The sequence below is a fragment of the Oncorhynchus masou genome, chromosome 32, assembly GCF_036934945.1.
Source record: "Oncorhynchus masou masou isolate Uvic2021 chromosome 32, UVic_Omas_1.1, whole genome shotgun sequence".
Taxonomy (NCBI): domain Eukaryota; kingdom Metazoa; phylum Chordata; class Actinopteri; order Salmoniformes; family Salmonidae; genus Oncorhynchus; species Oncorhynchus masou.
This window is the reverse complement of record NC_088243.1, coordinates 85,078,742-85,099,943: the sequence shown is the minus strand read 5'-3', so window position 1 is coordinate 85,099,943 and position 21,202 is coordinate 85,078,742. Positions and strand designations below refer to the sequence as shown.

Sequence of the window (21,202 nt, the reverse complement as noted above, 5' to 3'; positions counted from 1 at the left end):
CCCATCTCACATATTACTTCTACCATGTAACATCGGTCGTTTCATTCACAGTGAAGAATTGACATTCAATAACTGACTATTGGCTGTTCCACACAGGTCTGTGTTACTAATCCAATGAATTACATAATTAACATGCAATTCTTGTTCATTCTGTGAGAAACTCGGTCAATAAATAGACTGTGGTAAAGCAGACTAGCCAATCAGCTGCAGACTCCTGCTGAGCACAGCGTTATCTTTGGAATGTGTTGGACTTTGAGTATACAATTGGCACTTCAGTAACGTTTACTGGTACAAATGGTTACACAAGTATTCTGCAGTAAGAGATCCTTAGAGTTTATACAGCACATTCTTAAATGATACAATATATATATTTCTTAATTCGAGAAAACAACGTTTGATGTTGGAAACATACGGATAACAAACAAACATCCTCAACAACATTCCTTCGTTTTCCAAGGAAAATATACGACAACGTACAAATAAGTACTGTGGTAATTGTTTTTGTTTTTAAATAAGACTAATATAAATACTCTCGTTACAAAATGGGTGGTTTGAGCCCTGAATTCTGATTGGCTGAAAGCCATGCTATATCAGACCATATACCACAGGTATGACAAAACATTTATTTTTACTGCTCTAATTACATTGGTAACCAGTTTATCATAGCAATAAGGCTCCTCGGGGGGGGTTGTGAAATATGGCCAATATACCAAGGCTAAGGGCTGTGTCCAGGCACTCCACATTGTGTTGTATCTAAGAACATATCTTAGCCGTGGTATATTGGCCTTATACCACACCTCCCCGGGCCTCATTGCTTAATTATACAATCATAATATACAACAGTATATTTATTACACTTCTGCTGCCTCAGAAGGACTTTTGTTTTTTTTGTCACATTAAGTACACTTTAACATGGGGCACCATTTTAGGGTGTCTTTGGATAAATGTCAAAAGATTGTCTCTGCAAACCTTCATATTATAAGCCCATAGAAAAAGATTGCAGTGCAGTCTTCCTAATGACACCTGCATCATCTTTCAGCTGAAGCTCTTAACACCCTGGACAAAGAGTCAGAGCTCCTACAAAACCCCAGTGTAAGACCCTATCCCCCGAGGGTACAAGTGGCCATTGACAAAAGACCCAGGGTAGCGGTAGAGTGAACATGAAGCCCCCCCCCAGGCATCCATTGGAGTGCGCGCTGTCAGTCAGACGGTGTGGGGCAACAAAGGCTTTTTCAAGTCAAAAGATGTCACCCTGTGTAGATGGATGGGGCAATTACCTTAAGTTAGCTTAGCGTAGCCTAGTCAAGCATAAAATGGCTAAACCAAGCTTAAATTAGCATAGACTAGCGTAGCTTAGCATAACCTAGCCTCAGACAAACTCCTCCTCGCAGAGGGCCTCGCCCACCAGCAATGAGTGTTTGTCGGGTTCGCTGAGGGCCATGCTGTTCAGGGAGTGCTTTGATTGGAGAGAGTTGATGGAGGCGCGGCTGAAGTTAACGACGCGGTCCAATAGGCTCAGCTTGGGGGAGGAACGGCGCAGCTCGCCCATGCCAATGTGTACACTGACGTCTGATAGGCTTGCAGTGTCTCTCTTCTGACTGCCCAGACGAGACTCCAGCAGCTCAGCGCTGGGCTTAGTGTAGCTACAAACACAGAGGAAGAGAGAGAGAAGAGTTAGCGTAGCTAGAAACAGAGAGAGAGAAGAGAGTTAGTGTAGCAACAAACAGAGAGAGAGAAGAGAGTTAGTGTAGCAACAAACAGAGAGAGAGAAGAGAGTTAGTGTAGCAACAAACAGAGAGAGAGAGGAGAGTTAGTGTAGCAACAAACAGAGAGAAGAATTAGTGTAGCTACACACAGAGGGAGAGAGAAGAGTTAGTGTAGCTACAAACAGAGAGAGAGAGTTAGATACAGAAACAATAAGGCACTGCAAGTTGTAGTTCAGTGCTGGATTTCGAGTAACTAAGGTGCCGAGAAGAGCTAACTAACACACACACACACACACACACACACACACACACACACACCAACCACAGCTTGATGGGAAACTGGCACCTGGTCTGCTAACTCACCATTTGAGTAGTAAAGAGGACAACACCACAGAGACAGAGGAGAGGGCCATGGCAGCAGAACCCATCCACGGCTGGAGAACCAAACCAACAGGCATGAACACCCCAGCAGCGATAGGGATCCCCACCAGGTTATAGACCAGAGCAAACACAAAGTTGATCCTGATTCTCTTGACGGTCTTCTTGGACAGGTCAATACTCCCCACTACATCCAGCAGGTCATTCTGTAGACAGTGGAGAGAGAACATGGAGAGAGAAGGACATGGAGGAGAGAGGAAAACTTAGTATTCAAGACAGACTTGAGCTTTACCATGACAATAAAATTGCGCAATTCTTCAAAAATGAATTTGAGGCCAACAGATTAACATGCTATACTTTATCTTGGCCAGGTCGCAGTTGCAAATGAGAACTTGTTCTCAACTAGCCTACCTGGTTAAATAAAGGTGAAAAAAAATAAATAAAAATAAATAAAAACATGTAGAGACGAACAGGCAGATTAACATGTAGAGACGATCAGACAGCCAGACAGATTAACTTCTTATGGTTTGGGGGCAGTATTGAGTAGCTTGGATGAATAAAGTGCCCAGAGTAAACTAAGATATGAAGCTAAGATATGCATATTATTAGTAGATTTGGATAGAAACACTCTGAAGTTTCTAAAACTATTTGAATGATGTCTGTGAGTATAACTCATATGACAGGCAAAGACCTGAGAAAAAAATCCAACCAGGAAGTGGGAAATCTGAGGTTTGTAGGTTTTCAAGTCTTTGCCTATCCAAGATAGGAAATGCAATCAGACCAAATTTACACTAAGGCTTCCACTAGATGTCAACAGTCTTTAGAATCTTGTTTCAGGCTTCTACTGTGAAGGAGGAGAGAATGAGAGCTGATTGAGTAAGAGGTCTGCCAGAATGCCATGAGCTCAGTCTCGCGCGAACCCGTGAGAGCATTAGCTGCGTTCCTTTTCCTTTCTAAAGACAAAGGAATTCTCCGGTTTAAACATTATTGAAGATTTATGTTAAAAACATCCTAAAGATTGATTCTACACATCGTTTGACATGTTTCTACGAACTGTAATGGAATTTGACTTTTCGTCTGGCCTGCGCGTCGTGAATTTGGATTTGTGAACTAAAGGCGCAAATAAAAAGGAGGTTTTTGGACATAAATGATGGACTTTATCTAACAAAGCAAACATTTATTGTAGAACTAGTATTCCTGGGAGTGCATTCTAATGAAGATCAAAGGTAAGGGAATATTTATAATGCTATTTCTGACTTCTGTTGACTCCACAACATGGCGGATATCTGTATGGCTTGTTTTTGTGTCTGAACGCTGTACTCAGATTATAGCATGGTGCGCTTTAAAAGAAATCTGACACAGCAGTTGCATTAAGGAGAAATGTAGTTAAAGTTCCATGCATAACACTTGTATCTTTTATCAATGTTTATGATGAATATTTCTGAAAATTGATGTGGCTCTCTGCAAAAATCACCGGATGTTTTGGAAGCAGAATGTAACACGCCAATGTAAACTGAGATTTTGGGATATAAATATGAACTTTATCGAACAAAACATGCATGTATTGTGCAACAAAGTCCTATGAGTGTCATCTCATGAAGATCATCAAAGGTTAGTGATTCATTTTATTTTTTTGTGTTTTTCTGTGACTAGGTACTGACCTAACATAATCGTTTGGTGTGCTTTCGTCGTAAAGGATTTTTAAAAATCAGACACTGTGGTGGGATTAACAACAAGATTACCTTTAAAACGGTATGAGATACATGTGTGTTTGAGGAATTTTAATTATAAGATTTCTGTTGTTTGAATTTGGCGCCCTGCACTTTCACTGGCTGTTGTCATATCGATCCCGTTAACGGGATCTCAGCCGTAATTAACATGTAGAGACGGCCAGACAGATTAACATGCAGAGACGGCCAGACAGATTAACATGTAGAGACGGCCAGACAGATTAACATGTAGAGACGATCAGACGGCCAGACAGATTAACACGTAGAGACGGACAGACAGATTAACATGTAGAGACGGCCAGACAGATTAACATGTAGAGACGGCCAGACAGATTAACATGTAGAGACGGCCAGACAGATTAACATGTAGAGACGGCCAGACAGATTAACATGTAGAGACGATCAAACGGCCAGACAGATTAACATGTAGAGACGGCCAGACAGATTAACATGTAGAGACGATCAAACGGCCAGACAGATTAACATGTAGAGACGGCCAGACAGATTAACACGTAGAGACGATCAAACGGCCAGACAGATTAACACGTAGAGACGGCCAGACAGATTAACACGTAGAGACGGCCAGACAGATTAACACGTAGAGACGGCCAGACAGATTAACACGTAGAGACGGCCAGACAGATTAACACGTAGAGACGGCCAGACAGATTAACACGTAGAGACGGCCAGACAGATTAACACGTAGAGACGGCCAGACAGATTAACACGTAGAGACGGCCAGACAGATTAACACGTAGAGACGGCCAGACAGATTAACACGTAGAGACGGCCAGACAGATTAACACGTAGAGACGGCCAGACAGATTAACACGTAGAGACGGCCAGACAGATTAACACGTAGAGACGGCCAGACAGATTAACACGTAGAGACGGCCAGACAGATTAACACGTAGAGACGGCCAGACAGATTAACACGTAGAGACGGCCAGACAGATTAACACGTAGAGACGGCCAGACAGATTAACAGCCATCCACTCAGCTCTCTGCTCCTCACCCTGATCAGCACCACGTCAGCTGCCTCTATGGCCACGTCGGTGCCAGTTCCTATGGCGATGCCAACGTCTGCCATGGCCAGAGCGGGCGAGTCGTTGACCCCGTCACCCACCATGGCCACCCTCTTCCCTGCCTGCTGCAGCTGCTCTACCTTGGCCACCTTGTGGGACGGCAGCACCTCCGCAAACACCTTCCTGATGCCCACCTGGAGGGGACAGAGAGACAGCTAAATGACAGTTCACAACCTACAATAAAACTACATTTACACCTTCCTGATGCCCACCTGGAGGAGACAGAGAGACAGCTAAATGACAGTTCACAACCTACAATAAAACTACATTTACACCTTCCTGATGCCCACCTGGAGGGGACAGAGAGACAGCTAAATGACAGTTCACAACCTACAATAAAACTACATTTACACCTTCCTGATGCCCACCTGGAGGAGACAGAGAGACAGCTAAATGACAGTTCACAACCTACAATAAAACTACATTTACACCTTCCTGTACCCACCTGGAGGAGACAGAGACAGCTAAATGACAGTTCACAAAACACAATAAAAGCATTTGGGCTGTTTATCAGATGCTGTTTTCAAGAGGGACATGTTCGTTCTGGTTCAGTACATTCATAAACATTAGATTTGCATGTAGTACTCTATGTCGTCTCCTGAACACAGCTCGTTGATGGTTTCAATAACCTATGAGGGGAAGATGAAATGGATCCCGTGACCTCTGAACCCCACCACCCAGTCCTGTCCAGTCCCCTACCTGAGCAGCGATGGCCCGTGCCGTCTTGCTGTTGTCTCCAGTCATCAGAATCACCTCCAGCCCCATGGCCTGCAGCGTGTGAACCGCCAACTCTGCCTCAGGCTTCACTGTGTCTGCTATGGCTATCATGGCACATAGAAGACCTACAGAGAGAGACGGGGGGAGAGAGAGAGAGACGGAGAGAGAGACGGGGAGAGAGAGAGAGAGATACGGAGAGAGAGAGAGACGGGGGGAGAGAGAAAGAGACGGGGGGAGAGAGAGACGGAGAGAGACGGAGAGAGAGAGATACGGAGAGAGAGAGAGACGGGGGGAGAGAGAAAGAGACGGGGGGAGAGAGAAAGAGACAGAGAGAGAGACGGAGAGATAGAGAGAGAGAGAGAGACACGGAGAGAGATGGAGAGAGACAGACGGAGAGAGAGATAGAGATACGGAGAGAGATACGGAGAGATACGGAGAGAGAGAGAGAGATACGGAGAGAGAGAGAGATACGGAGAGAGAGAGAGAGATACGGAGAGAGGGAGATACAGAGAAAGAGAGAGAGATACAGAGAGAGAGAGAGAGAGATACAGAGAGAGAGAGAGATACAGAGAGAGAGAGAGAGAGAGAGATACGGAGAGAGAGACAGGGAAAGGGAGAGAGAGAGACAGAGAGTGGTTATATACTCAGCAACACGATGGATTAAAGGTTGGAAACTCCTCCTCAGTAACTCACTGTCGACAGCCACCAGTACAGCAGTGCGTCCTCTGCGTTCATGTTCATTCATGGTCTCGTCAACATCAGGTCTGATCTGCAGTCCGTTCCTCCTCATCCACTCCCTGTTCCCTATCAACACCACGTAGGATGCTGTCTGCACCAGGTCTATAGAGGAACACACAGAGAGGTTACTGGCTCTCTATCAACACCAGGGCTATAGAGGAACACAGAGGGGAATAGGGGTGAGAAAAGAATATATCCTAGATTGGAGACAATGTATAGCATGCATTTAAATCGATGCAGTGGAAACAGGGGAATAGTCAGGCTTAATGGTGAATAATAATTGACAATAATGGCTAATTTAAGATTATATTTTCCATCGGCTTTAAAACAATTGAAAACAGCGGTCCTATTTTGCACTACACATCCCAGTACGCACTGAGAGGCTGCGGATCCATGATGAGGGGGTGTGATCCTGGCCGGGTTCTGGAGTCACTGATCTGGACCAGAACACTGTTTCCCTGGTTGTTGTCTTCACTGTCACTGTCCTCTTGATGTTGTCTCAGCAGGGTCTCTGTGTTACTGACCTAACACACACACACACACACACACACACAGGTTTTGTTATTACACAGCCGTCACGGTCCTCTCCTGACGGTCTCTGTGTTACTGACCTGGCATCGTATTCCACAGCCTGGCACAGCCTGGAAGTCAGTACACGCACCAAGGGACTCTGTCCCCAGCTCCTAACACAGAGAGACAGATTAGTACACTTCATCTGGATCCACAATGACAGACGGAGACCAAATATTTTAAGTCATCCAGACGCTTGGAATGATTTTTCACGAGGACTCACAACCAGTCTCCAGCCTGTCAGCTGTAGGACTCACAACCAGTCTCCAGCTGTAGGACTCACAACCAGTCTCCAGCTGTAGGACTCACAACCAGTCTCCAGCCTGTCAGCTGTAGGACTCACAACCAGTCTCCAGCTGTAGGACTCACAACCAGTCTCCAGCTGTAGGACTCACAACCAGTCTCCAGCTGTAGGACTCACAACCAGTCTCCAGCTGTAGGACTCACAACCAGTTTCCAGCTGTAGGACTCACAACCAGTCTCCAGCCTGTCAGCTGTAGGACTCACAACCAGTCTCCAGCCTGTCAGCTGTAGGACTCACAACCAGTCTCCAGCCTGTCAGCTGTAGGACTCACAACCAGTCTCCAGCCAGTCAGCTGTAGGACTCACAACCGGTCTCCAGCCTGTCAGCTGTAGGACTCACAACCGGTCTCCAGCCTGTCAGCTGTAGGACTCACAACCAGTCTCCAGCCTGTCAGCTGTAGGACTCACAACCGGTCTCCAGCCTGTCAGCTGTAGGACTCACAACCGGTCTCCAGCCAGTCAGCTGTAGGACTCACAACCAGTCTCCAGCCAGTCAGCTGTAGGACTCACAACCAGTCTCCAGCCAGTCAGCTGTAGGACTCACAACCAGTCTCCAGCCAGTCAGCTGTAGGACTCACAACCAGTCTCCAGCCAGTCAGCTGTAGGACTCACAACCAGTCTCCAGCCCGTCAGCTGTAGGACTCACAACCAGTCTCCAGCCCGTCAGCTGTAGGACTCACAACCAGTCTCCAGCCAGTCAGCTGTAGGACTCACAACCAGTCTCCAGCCAGTCAGCTGTAGGACTCACAACCAGTCTCCAGCCTGTCAGCTGTAGGACTCACAACCAGTCTCCAGCCTGTCAGCTGTAGGACTCACAACCAGTCTCCAGCCAGTCAGCTGTAGGACTCACAACCAGTCTCCAGCCTGTCAGCTGTAGGACTCACAACCAGTCTCCAGCCAGTCAGCTGTAGGACTCACAACCAGTCTCCAGCCTGTCAGCTGTAGGACTCACAACCAGTCTCCAGCCTGTCAGCTGTAGGACTCACCCGTTTACAGTACTTGGTAACAGACTCACCCGTTTACAGTACTTGGTAACAGACTCACCCGTTGTTATGGGATTTTTATCAATAATGACTAAACGAGGTATACTACACTTTAACTGGCAAGAATTCTACCCTGTCTTTCTTGTAGTATTAAATAATGTTTGTTCATTAGGAAGGGGTTATATGGCATGGAGCTAGGAAGAAAGGAATGTATGTGGAGATGAGAGGATGGGGAGAGCTCCTCCAGAGTTATGGTGTCTGGGGAGACTGGAGCAGTCAGTTGAGGGGTTATAAACTGTGGTTAGACTCTTCTGAAAATCCATGTTTGTGTGTATGTATGCGCATAGTTTAAAAATGATATAATAAGGACTGTAATTGTGAAAACTTTGGAGTTCTCGCAAATAAATTGGGACCTGATCAATTGTGAGCTGGGAATTCTGTCTGTTTGTATTTAATAAGAGCAGAACTTTACAAACTCTCGGTATCAGACAGATAAATATAATTGGAGTTTATGAACACTGATTAAATAATTACTTGACACCCATTTACAGTACTTGGTGCCAGACTCACCCGTTTACAGTACTTGGTGCCAGACTCACCCGTTTACAGTACTTGGTGCCAGACTCACCCGTTTACAGTACTTGGTGCCAGACTCACCCGTTTACAGTACTTGGTGCCAGACTCACCCGTTTACAGTACTTGGTGCCAGACTCACCCGTTTACAGTACTTGGTGCCAGACTCACCCGTTTACAGTACTTGGTGCCAGACTCACCCGTTTACAGTACTTGGTGCCAGACTCACCCGTTTACAGTACTTGGTACCAGACTCACCCGTTTACAGTACTTGGTACCAGACTCACCCGTTTACAGTACTTGGTACCAGACTCACCCGTTTACAGTACTTGGTACCAGACTCACCCGTTTACAGTACTTGGTAACAGACCCACCTGTTTACAGTACTTGGTGATGGCAGCTCCCAGCGGGTGTTCACTGTTGTTCTCTGCAGTCCCTACGATGGCCAGCAGACGGGACCGAGGCATCCGGTTCCCTTCCACTACTATCTTCACCTGGATGACTTTAGGAGCTCCGTAGGTGATGGTACCCGTCTTATCAAACACCACTGTCTGGATCTGGAAAATATACAGTTTTTTTTGTAATCAGTGAGGAATAAGGGAAGCGACAGTATCGCGATCCTCAGACAATTTAATAACATACACCCAGGAACTGCAACAGTCGCAAACAATCAGATTCTGACTACAAACATGAGGCATAACATATCAAACCTAATGATTTTTTTTACTATCAATATGATATTATTAGTGATCGACTACGGTCTGATTGGTAGTGTCTTCTCCCCTCACCTTGTGTGCCATCTCTAGTGGTTCCCCTCCCTTGATGAGGATACCGTTCTGAGCGCCAACCCCCGTGCCCACCATCACAGCTGTCGGGGTTGCCAGGCCCAGAGAGCAGGGGCAGGCGATACACAACACCGTGATGGAGGCCTGGAAGGCAAACCTGATCACAGCTTCTGCCTTGGAGATGCTCTTATCATAGCCCTGTAGAGGGAGACAGAGATGCTCTTATCATAGCCCTGTAGAGGGAGACAGAGATGCTCTTATCATAGCCCTGTAGAGGGAGCCAGAGATGCTCTTATCATAGCCCTGTAGAGGGAGCCAGAGATGCTCTTATCATAGCCCTGTAGAGGGAGACAGAGATGCTCTTATCATAGCCCTGTAGAGGGAGCCAGAGATGCTCTTATCATAGCCCTGTAGAGGGAGACAGAGATGCTCTTATCATAGCCCTGTAGAGGGAGACAGAGATGCTCTTATCATAGCCCTGTAGAGGGAGACAGAGATGCTCTTATCATAGCCCTGTAGAGGGAGACAGAGATGCTCTTATCATAGCCCTGTAGAGGGAGACAGAGATGCTCTTATCATAGCCCTGTAGAGGGAGACAGAGATGCTCTTGTCATAGACCTATAGAGGGAGCCAGAGATGCTCTTATCATAGCCCTGTAGAGGGAGACAGATATGCTCTTATCATAGCCCTGTAGAGGGAGACAGAGATGCTCTTATCATAGCCCTGTAGAGGGAGACAGAGATGCTCTTATCATAGCCCTGTAGAGGGAGCCAGTGAAACAGGGGAACAGTCTGGTTTACATTTCAATAGTCTAATGTTGATTTCCTCTCCTTGATCAGCCTCCACTGTTTAAAAAGGAAGTAGACAGGTGACAGCAGACTAGGGCTTTCCCATACTGCTCTCACAAAGAGACAGGACTTAAATAAAAATGATGAAAATACCTGATTTAAGTGGAATGATTTAGCTAAATACACCCTCTGAAAAGGCTTTACACAGATATCTGTATAGTAAAGGCTTTACACAGATATCTGTATAGTAACGGCTTTACACAGATATCTGTATAGTAAAGGCTTTACACAGATATCTGTATAGTAACAGCTTTACACAGATATCTGTATAGTAACGGCTTTACACAGATACCTGTATAGTAAAGGCTTTACATAGATACAGTGCCTTGCGAAAGTATTCGGCCCCCTTGAACTTTGCAAACTTTTGCCACATTTCAGGCTTCAAACATAAAGATATTTTTTTGTGAAGAATCAACAAGTGGGACACAATCATGAAGTGGAACGACATTTATTGGATATTTCAAACTTTTTTAACAAATCAAAAACTGAAAAATTGGGCGTGCAAAATTATTCAACCCCTTTACTTTCAGTGCAGCAAACTCTCTCCAGAAGTTCAGTGAGGATCTCTGAATGATCCAATGTTGACCTAAATGACTAATGATGATAAATACAATCCACCTGTGTGTAATCAAGTCTCCGTATAAATGCACCTGCACTGTGATAGTCTCAGAGGTCCGTTAAAAGCGCAGAGAGCATCATGAAGAACAAGGAACACACCAGGCAGGTCCGAGATACTGTTGTGAAGAAGTTTAAAGCCGGATTTGGATACAAAAAGATTTCCCAAGCTTGAAACATCCCAAGGAGCACTGTGCAAGCGATAATATTGAAATGGAAGGAGTATCAGACCACTGCAAATCTACCAAGACCTGGCCGTCCCTCTAAACTTTCAGCTCATACAAGGAGAAGACTGATCAGAGATGCAGCCAAGAGGCCCATGATCACTCTGGATGAACTGCAGAGATCTACAGCTGAGGTGGGAGACTCTGTCCATAGGACAACAATCAGTCGTATATTGCACAAATCTGGCCTTTATGGAAGAGTGGCAAGAAGAAAGCCATTTCTTAAAGATATCCATAAAAAACATGGTGGTGGCAGCATCATGGTTTGGGCCTGCTTTTCTTCAGCAGGGACAGGGAAGATGGTTAAAATTGATGGGAAGATGGATGGAGCCAAATACAGGACCATTCTGGAAGAAAACCTGATGGAGTCTGCAAAAGACCTGAGACTGGGACGGAGATTTGTCTTCCAACAAGACAATGAACCAAAACATAAAGCAACATCTACAATGGAATGGTTCAAAAATAAACATATCCAGGTGTTAGAATGGCCAAGTCAAAGTCCAGACCTGAATCCAATCGAGAATCTGTGGAAAGAACTGAAAACTGCTGTTCACAAATGCTCTCCATCCAACCTCACTGAGCTCGAGCTGTTTTGCAAGGAGGAATGGGAAAAAATTTCAGTCTCTCGATGTGCAAAACTGATAGAGACATACCCCAAGCGACTTACAGCTGTAATCGCAGCAAAAGGTGGCGCTACAAAGTATTAACTTAAGGGGGCTGAATAATTTTGCACGCCCAATTTTTCAGTTTTTGATTTGTTAAAAAAGTTTGAAATATCCAATAAATGTCGTTCCACTTCATGATTGTGTCCCACTTGTTGTTGATTCTTCACAAAAAAATACAGTTTTATATCTTTATGTTTGAAGCCTGAAACGTGGCAAAAGGTCGCAAAGTTCAAGGGGGCCGAATACTTTCGCAAGGCACTGTATCTGTATAGTAAAGGCTTGACACAGATATCTGTATAGTAAAGGCTTGACACAGATATCTGTATAGTAAAGGCTTGACACAGATATCTGTATAGTAAAGGCTTGGCACAGATATCTGTATAGTAACGGCTTGGCACAGATATCTGTATAGTAAAGGCTTGACACAGATGTCTGTATAGTAAAGGCTTGACACAGATGTCTGTATAGTAAAGGCTTGACACAGATGTCTGTATAGTAAAGGCTTGACACAGATATCTGTATAGTAACGGCTTGACACAGATATCTGTATAGTAACGGCTTGACACAGATATCTGTATAGTAACGGCTTGACACAGATATCTGTATAGTAACGGCTTGACACAGATATCTGTATAGTAACGGCTTGACACAGATATCTGTATAGTAACGGCTTGACACAGATATCTGTATAGTAACGGCTTGACACAGATGTCTGTATAGTAAAGGCTTGACACAGATGTCTGTATAGTAAAGGCTTTACACAGATGTCTGTATAGTAAAGGCTTGACACAGATGTCTGTATAGTAACGGCTTGACACAGATATCTGTATAGTAAAGGCTTGACACAGATATTTGTATAGTAAAGGCTTGACACAGATATCTGTATAGTAAAGGCTTTACACAGATATTTGTATAGTAAAGGCTTGACACAGATATCTGTATAGTAACGGCTTGACACAGATATCTGTATAGTAAAGGCTTGACACAGATATTTGTATAGTAAAGGCTTGACACAGATATCTGTATAGTAAAGGCTTTACACAGATATTTGTATAGTAAAGGCTTGACACAGATATCTGTATAGTAACGGCTTTACACAGATATCTGTATAGTAAAGGCTTGACACAGATGTCTGTATAGTAAAGGCTTTACACAGATATCTGTATAGTAAAGGCTTGACACAGATATCTGTATAGTAACGGCTTTACACAGATATCTGTATAGTAACGGCTTTACACAGATATCTGTATAGTAACGGTTACTCACAGGGAAGTATTTCTCCACCAGTGGAAAGTCGACAAAGCCAATGAGGATCCAGGCGAACAGAGTGAGGAGAGAGACCCCAACGATGAACGGGACAAAGTAGCCACTGATCTTATCTGCAAACTGCTGGATGGGAGCCTGCAGGGGAGAGGTCAGAGGTCATAAAGGTAAAAAGGTTCAAGCATAGGTCAGAGGTCACAGAGGTGAAGCTCTTCTAGCTCAGAACAACTGAACAATTCATTCTGAGACAAATCCTCCATTTGTTGCCCAAGGTCAGTTCTGTCAAAATTAAATATTGACAAATGTATATCAAATATCCCTTATATCCAACTCAAAGTCCAGGAAACAGAAGATCGTTTTCACAAAAATGAACATATTACCACCACCAACCAGCCTCACCTTCGATGTCTGAGCCTCCTCCACTAGTTTAACTATCTGAGACAGGGTTGTGTCCAGGCCTACGTGTGTAGCACTGACGAGCAGAGAGCCGTTCTGGTTGATAGAGCCAGCTATCACTGAGCTGCCTGGCTTCTTAGTCACCGGCATGGCCTCGCCTGGGACACAAAACGCACATCAGAGACGAGACGATTAGCTTTGAGATGCATCTTCTGCAGTATCCTCAGAGTTGATCTTCCCACTGTAACCCACCTGTGATGAGAGACTCGTCAGCCATACTGTGTCCCTCGATGACCCTCCCATCTACGGGGAACTTCCCTCCAGGAACCACCCGGACCACGTCTCCCCTCTGGACCAGCTCTACATCTACCTGCTCCTCACTGACACGGACAGAGAGGAAGGCGTGTAGTCGGATGTATAATACACTGGTTCTATGTCATGTCTCAAAAGAGTTCGCTGTTCAATGTTGACCTGGGGTCAGTTCTGATTAAACGTCGAAATGAAACTTAAAAAAAAACAAAAAACACTAGTGTCAAATATCTTACAGCCTACCTTATCCAATTCCTAATCTCAGGGCCAGAAACGGTTTTGGTTATGACCAGAAACACCCAGGCTATCCAATTCCAGGTCTAGAAACAGGAAGTACTTTAGGGAAGTACCTGAGTACAGACATGTCTGTGTTGAGCGTGACCACCGTGGCCTCGCTGGCCTGGAGGGACATCAGCTTGGACAGAGCCTCTGACGTCTTACTCTGGAGGAGGGAGACAGAGCAGGTCAGGAGTATATGGTTGTGTTAGAGACAGAGCAGCTCAGGAGTATATGGTTGTGTTAGAGACAGAGCAGCTCAGGAGTATATGGTTGTGTTAGAGACAGAGCAGCTCAGGAGTATATGGTTGCAATAGCGACAGAGCATTCGACAGAGCATTCGGCCGGATGTGATACTGCCTGGTTTCGAACCAGGGACTGTAGTGACGCCTCTTGCGCTGAGGTGCAGTGCCTCAGACCGCTGCTCCACTCGGGAGCCCCCCGTCTTCTAGAAGATATGCTTCTATGTCTTATATTGCAACAGACGGTAGTAGCTGCAGAGCACGGTGCTGTTTTTGTAGTCTCTTTTAATGGTAAGTTATCCGTTTGTTATAGCTAAAGTATGCTTTTATATACAGTGCCTTCAGAAAGTATAATCAATTTAATCAAATTAAGAATAAGGCTGTAATGTAACAAAATGTAGGAAAAGTCAAGGCACTGTATATAAATTATACTTAAGCTACAACAAACGGATAACTTATCATTAAAAGAGACGTACTCTAGCTACAAAAACAGCACCATGCTCCCGTCGTTGTAAATAAGAATTTGTTCTTAATTGACTTGCCTAGTTAAATAAAAGGTTAAATAAAAGAGATATATAGGTTCAGTACCTTGGCGATTTGCTCCAGCCAGCGTCCCAGGGAGATGAAGACAAAGAGCATGGGGGGCGTGTCAAAGAAGGTGATGGGATTGACCTTTGCCCTCTCTATCATGGCGACCATGAGGATGACCACGGAGTAGGTGAAGGCTATGGAGGTGGCCAGCACGATGAGCACGTCCATGTTAGCTGTTTTGTGTTTCAGGGCCTTGTAGGCTTGGGTGTAGAAGTAGCGGCCGCCAATAAACTAAAGACAAGAAAGTTAGATCCTAAAAATCAGGAAAAATATTCATTTCAGGTTTGATTAGGAAAGGATTTCCACACTTGAGTCACAAATTGTGATTTATTTAATTAAGTATTGTGTTATTTAGAAAGACACACGAGATTACCAAAAGTATGTGGACACCTGCTAGTTGAATATTCCATTCCAAAATGATGGGCATTAAAATGGAGTTGGTCCCCCCTTTGCTGCTATAACAGCCTCCACTCTTCTGGGAAGGATTTCCACTAGATGTTGGAACATCGTGGCAGTGACTTGCTTCCATTCAGCCACAAGAGCATTAGTGAGGTTGGGCACTGATGTTGGGCGATTCCCAAAGGTGTTTGAAGGGGTTGAGGTCAGGGCTCTGTGAAGGCCATTCAAGTACTTGCACACCGATCTAAAAAAAAACATTTCTGTAAGGACCTCGCTTTGTGCACAGGGGCATTGTCATGCTGAAACAGGAAAGGGCCTTCCACAAACTGTTGCCACAAAGTTGGAAGCACATAATCGTCTAGAATGTCATTGTATGCTGTAGCATTAAGAATTCCCTTCGCTGGAACTAAGGGGCCTATCCCGAACCATGAAAAACAGCCCCAGACCATTATTCCTCCTCCACCAAATTTTATAGTTTTGCACTATGCATTCAGGCAGGTTGAGTTCTCCAGGCATCCGCCAAACCCAGATTTGTCCGTCGGATTGCCAGATGATAAATTGGGATTCATCACTCCAGAGAACGCATTTCCACTGCTCCAGAGTCTGGCGCGAGCTTTACACTAGTCCAGCCAATGCTTGGCATTGCGAATGGTGATCTTAGGCTTGTGTGCGGCTGCTCGTCCATGGAAACCCATTTCATGAAGCTTCTGACAAACAGCTTCCAGAAGTATTTTGGAACTCGGTAGTGAATGTTGCAAATGAGGACAGACCATTTTTACACGCTTCAGCACTCAGCGGTCCCGTTCTGTGAGCTTGTGTGGCCTACCACTTTGCGGCTGAGCCGTTGTTGCTCTTAGTTGTTTCCACGTCACAATAACATTACTTACAGTTGACTGGGGCAGATTTAGCAGGGCATCCTTGTTGGAAATGTGGTACCCTATGACGGTGCCACGTTAAAAAGACACTGAGCTCTTCAGTAAGACCATTCTACTGCCAATGTTTGTCTATGGAGATTGCATGGGTGTGTGTTCGATTTTATACCCGTTAGCAACGTGTGTGGCTGAAATAGCCGGATCCACTAATTTGAAGGTGTGTTCACATACTTTGGTATATACAGTGCCTTCGAGAAAGTATTCAGACTGCTTCACTTTTTCCATATTTTGTTAGGTTACAGCCTTTTTCTAAAATGGATTAAATTGTTGTTTTTTTGCTCATCAATGTACACTCATCACAATACCCCATAATGACAAAGCAAAATCAGGTTTTTGAAATGTTTGCTAATTCACTAAAAATAAAAAAACATTTACACAAGTATTCAGACGATTTACTCAGTACTTTGTTGAAGAACCTTTGGCCTTGATTACAGCCTCGAGTCTTCTTGGGTATGACGCTACAAGTTTGGCACACCTGTATTTGGGGAGTTTCACCCATTCTTCTCTGCAGATCCTCTCAAGCTCTGTCAGGTTGGATGGGAATGTCGCTGCACAGCCATTTTCAGGTCTCTCTAGAGATGCTCCCCATCGGGTTCAAGTCTTGGCTCTGGCTGGGCCACTCAAGAACATTCAGAGACTTGTTCCCGACACCACTCCTGCGTTGTCTTGGCTGTGTGCTTAGGGTCGCTGTCCTGTTGGAAGGTGAACCTTCAGGCCAGTCCAAGGTCCTGAGCGCCAGGAGCAAGTTTTCATCAAGGATCTCTCTGCACTTGACTCCGTTCAGCTTCCTCTTGATTCTGACTAGTCTCCCAGTCCCTGCCGCTGAAAAACATCTCCAAAGCATGATGGTGCCACCATGCTTCACCATAAGGATGGTGCCACCATGCTTCACCATAAGGATGGTGCCACCATGCTTCACCATAAGGATGGTGCCACCATGCTTCACCATAAGGATGGTGCCACCATGCTTCACCATAAGGATGGTGCCACCATGCTTCACCATAAGGATGGGTGCCAGATTGCCTCAAGAGGTGACGCTTTGCATTCAGGCCGAAGAGTTCAATCTTGGTTTCATCAGACCAGAGAATCTTGTTTCTCATAGTCTGAGTGTCTTTAAGGAAACTCCAAGCGGGCTGTCATGTGCCTTTTACTGAGAAATTACTTCCGTCTGGTCAATCTACCATAAAGGCCTGATTGGTGGAGTACTGCAGAGATTGTTGTCCTTCTGGAAGGTTCTCCCATCTCCACAGAGGAACTCTGGAGCTCTGTCACAGTGACCATCGGGTTCTTGGTCACCTCCCTGACCAAGGTCCTTCTCCCCCGATTGCTCAGTTTGACCGGGCGGCCAGCTCTCGGAAGAGTCTTGGTGGTTCCAAACTTATTCCATTTAAGAATGATGAGGTCACTGTGTTCTTAGGGACCTTCAATGCTGTAGACATTTGTTGGTACCCTTCCCCAGATCTGTGCCTCAATACAATCCTGTCTCAGAGCTGTGGGACCTTATATAGACAGGTGTGTGCCTTTCCAAATCATGTCCAGTCACTTCAATTTACCACAGGTGGACTCCAATCAAGTTGTAGAAACATCTCAAGGATGATCAATGGAAACAGGATGCACCTGAGCTCAATTTCGAGTCTCATAGCAAAGGGTCTGAATAATTATGTAAATAAGGTCTCCGTTTTTTAGTTTTTTTTATTATAAATTTGCAAAAAATTCTAAAAACCTGTTTTTGCTTTGTCATTATGGAGGTATTGTGTGTAGATTGTTGAGGATTTAAAACAATTTTTTAATTCATTTTCGAATAAGGCTGTAACGTAACAATAATGTGGAAAAATCAAGGGGTCCGAATAGTTTCCGGAGGCACTGTATATAAAATGAAAATCTAATTTTAAAATCAGGGGCTTATTCAGTCTGATATTCTATTCAACAGTCTTGTTTGTTCTACATTATATATTTCTATCTGAATGTTCTATAACCTTGCACTCTTGACTGTTCCCTCCCTCCCTCCCCGTCTATACGCCCCAAGTGACTGTTCCCTCCCTCCCTCCCCGCCTATACGCCCCAAGTGACTGTTCCCTCCCTCCCTCCTTCTCCATCTATACGCCCCAAGTGACTGTTCCCTCCCTCCCTCCCCATCTATACGCCCCAAGTGACTGTTCCCTCCCTCCCTCCCCATCTATACGCCCCAAGTGACTGTTCCCTCCCTCCCTCCCCGTCTATACGCCCCAAGTGACTGTTCCCTCCCTCCCTCCCCGCCTATACGCCCCAAGTGACTGTTCCCTCCCTCCCTCCCCGCCTATACGCCCCAAGTGACTGTTCCCTCCCTCCCTCCCCATCTATACGCCCCAAGTGACTGTTCCCTCCCTCCCTCCCCGCCTATACGCCCCAAGTGACTGTTCCCTCCCTCCCTCCTTCTCCATCTATACGCCCCAAGTGACTGTTCCCCTCCCCGTCTATATGCCCCAAGTGACTGTTCCCTCCCTCCCTCCCCGTCTATACGCCCCAAGTGCCTGTTCCCTCCCTCCCTCCCCGTCTATACGCCCCAAGTGCCTGTTCCCTCCCTCCCTCCCCGTCTATACGCCCCAAGTGACTGTTCCCTCCCTCCCCCCCTCCCCATCTGTACGCCCCAAGTGCCTGTTCTCTCCCTCCCCGTCTATACACCCCAAGTGACTGTTCCCTCCCTCCCCCCTCCCCATCTGTACGCCCCAAGTGACTGTTCCCTCCCCCTCCCCATCTGTACGCCCCAAGTGCCTGTTCTCTCCCTCCCCGTCTATACGCCCCAAGTGACTGTTCTCTCCCTCCCTCCCCGTCTATACGCCCCAAATGACTGTTCCCTCCCTCCCCGTCTATACGCCCCAAGTGACTGTTCCCTCCCTCCCCCCCTCCCCGTCTATACGCCCCAAGTGACTGTTCCCTCCCTCCCTCCCTGTCTATACGCCCCAAGTGACTGTTCTCTCCCTCCCCGTCTATACGCCCCAAATGACTGTTCCCTCCCTCCCCGTCTATACGCCCCAAGTGACTGTTCCCTCCCTCCCCCCCTCCCCGTCTATACGCCCCAAGTGACTGTTCCCTCCCTCCCCCCTCCCCGTCTATACGCCCCAAGTGACTGTTCCCTCCCTCCCTCCCCGTCTATACGCCCCAAGTGACTGTTCCCTCCCTCCCCCCTCCCCGTCTATACGCCCCAAGTGCCTGTTCCCTCCCTCCCTCCCCGTCTATACGCCCCAAGTGCCTGTTCTCTCCCTCCCCGTCTATACACCCCAAGTGACTGTTCTCTCCCTCCCCGTCTATACGCCCCAAATGACTGTTCCCTCCCTCCCTCCCCGTCTATACGCCCCAAGTGACTGTTCCCTCCCTCCCCCCCTCCCCGTCTATATGCCCCAAGTGACTTCCCTCCCTCCCCTCCCCATCTATACGCCCAAAGTGACTGTTCCCTCCCTCCCTCCCCGTCTATACGCCCCAAATGACTGTTCCCTCCCTCCCCGTCTATACGCCCCAAGTGACTGTTCCCTCCCTCCCCCCCTCCCCGTCTATACGCCCCAAGTGACTGTTCCCTCCCTCCCCTCCCCATCTATACGCCCCAAGTGACTGTTCCCTCCCTCCCCTCCCCATCTATACGCCCAAAGTGACTGTTCCCTCCCTCCCTCCCCGTCTATACGCCCCAAGTAACTGTTCCCTCCCTCCCTCCCCGTCTATATACGCCCCAAGTGCCTGTTCCCTCCCTCCCTCCCTCCCCGTCTATACGCCCCAAGTGCCTGTTCCCTCCCTCCCTCCCCGTCTATACGCCCCAAGTGACTGTTCCCTCCCTCCCTCCCTCCCCCCCATCTATACGCCCCAAGTGCCTGTTCCCTCCCTCCCTCCCCGTCTATACGCCCCAAGTGACTGTTCCCTCCCTCCCTCCCTCCCCCCCCCCATCTATACGCCCCAAGTGCCTGTTCCCTCCCTCCCTCCCCGTCTATACGCCCCAAGTGCCTGTTCCCTCCCTCCCTCCCTCCCCCCTCCCCATCTATACGCCCCAAGTGACTGTTCTCTCCCTCCCCGTCTATACGCCCCAAGTGCCTGTTCCCTCCCTCCCTCCCCGTCTATACGCCCCAAGTGACTGTTCCCTCACTCCCTCCCTCCCCCCTCCCCATCTATACGCCCCAAGTGCCTGTTCCCTCCCTCCCTCCCCGTCTATACGCCCCAAGTGACTGTTCCCCCCCTCCCCATCTGTACGCCCCAAGTGACTGTTCCCTCCCTCCCTCCCCGTCTATATGCCCCAAGTGACTGTTCCCTCCCTCCCCTCCCTATCTATACGCCCCAAGTGACTTCCCTCCCTCCCCTCCCCATCTATACGCCCAAAGTGACTGTTCCCTCCCTCCCTCCCCGTCTATACGCCCCAAGTGACTGTTCCCTCCCTCCCTCCCCGTCTATACGCCCCAAGTGACTGTTCCCTCTCTCCCCGTCTATACGCCCCAAGTGACTGTTCCCTCCCTCCCCGTCTATACGCCCCAAGTGACTGTTCCCTCCCTCCCTCCCCGTCTATACGCCCCAAGTGACTGTTCCCTCCCCCCCTCCCCGTCTATACGCCCCAAGTGACTGTTCCCTCCCTCCCCCACTCCCCATCTATACGCCCCAAGTGACTGTTCCCTCCCTCCCCCCCTCCCTATCTATACGCCCCAAGTGACTGTTCCCTTCCTCCCTCCCCGTCTATATGCCCCAAGTGACTGCCCCCCCCATCTATACGCACCAAGTGACTGTTCCCTCCCTCCCCCTCCCCATCTATACGCCCCAAGTGACTGTTCCCTCCCTCCCTCCCCATCTATATGCCCCTCCCTCCCCGTCTATACGCCCCAAGTGACTGTTCCCTCCCTCCCCATCTATCCCTCTCTATCTCT

The 21,202-nt window shown here is 47.1% G+C and overlaps 1 protein-coding gene across 3 annotated transcripts in view; it reads right to left on the bottom strand.

Annotated features, from left to right (window-relative positions):
• Window positions 1-317: 317 nt before the first annotated feature.
• The window catches only part of LOC135526727 (copper-transporting ATPase 1-like), a 39,806-nt gene continuing 18,921 nt past the window's right edge, over window positions 318-21,202 (bottom strand). For 2 of the 3 annotated variants that reach the window (XM_064955340.1, XM_064955341.1), the window contains exons 10-23: window positions 14,995-15,228; window positions 14,239-14,330; window positions 13,832-13,959; window positions 13,583-13,737; window positions 13,187-13,321; window positions 9,572-9,766; window positions 9,158-9,340; window positions 6,966-7,037; window positions 6,731-6,878; window positions 6,310-6,456; window positions 5,599-5,741; window positions 4,830-5,033; window positions 2,070-2,290; window positions 318-1,643 (exon numbers count right to left, since the gene is read on the bottom strand). In XM_064955340.1, the coding sequence (XP_064811412.1) occupies window positions 1,370-1,643; window positions 2,070-2,290; window positions 4,830-5,033; window positions 5,599-5,741; window positions 6,310-6,456; window positions 6,731-6,878; window positions 6,966-7,037; window positions 9,158-9,340; window positions 9,572-9,766; window positions 13,187-13,321; window positions 13,583-13,737; window positions 13,832-13,959; window positions 14,239-14,330; window positions 14,995-15,228 (2,331 nt within the window). In that variant the 3' untranslated portion in view covers window positions 318-1,369. Of the gene's footprint in view, window positions 1,644-2,069; window positions 2,291-4,829; window positions 5,034-5,231; window positions 5,268-5,598; window positions 5,742-6,309; window positions 6,457-6,730; window positions 6,879-6,965; window positions 7,038-9,157; window positions 9,341-9,571; window positions 9,767-13,186; window positions 13,322-13,582; window positions 13,738-13,831; window positions 13,960-14,238; window positions 14,331-14,994; window positions 15,229-21,202 lie in introns of those variants that run through there. The other variant, XM_064955342.1, reaches the window with a different exon arrangement.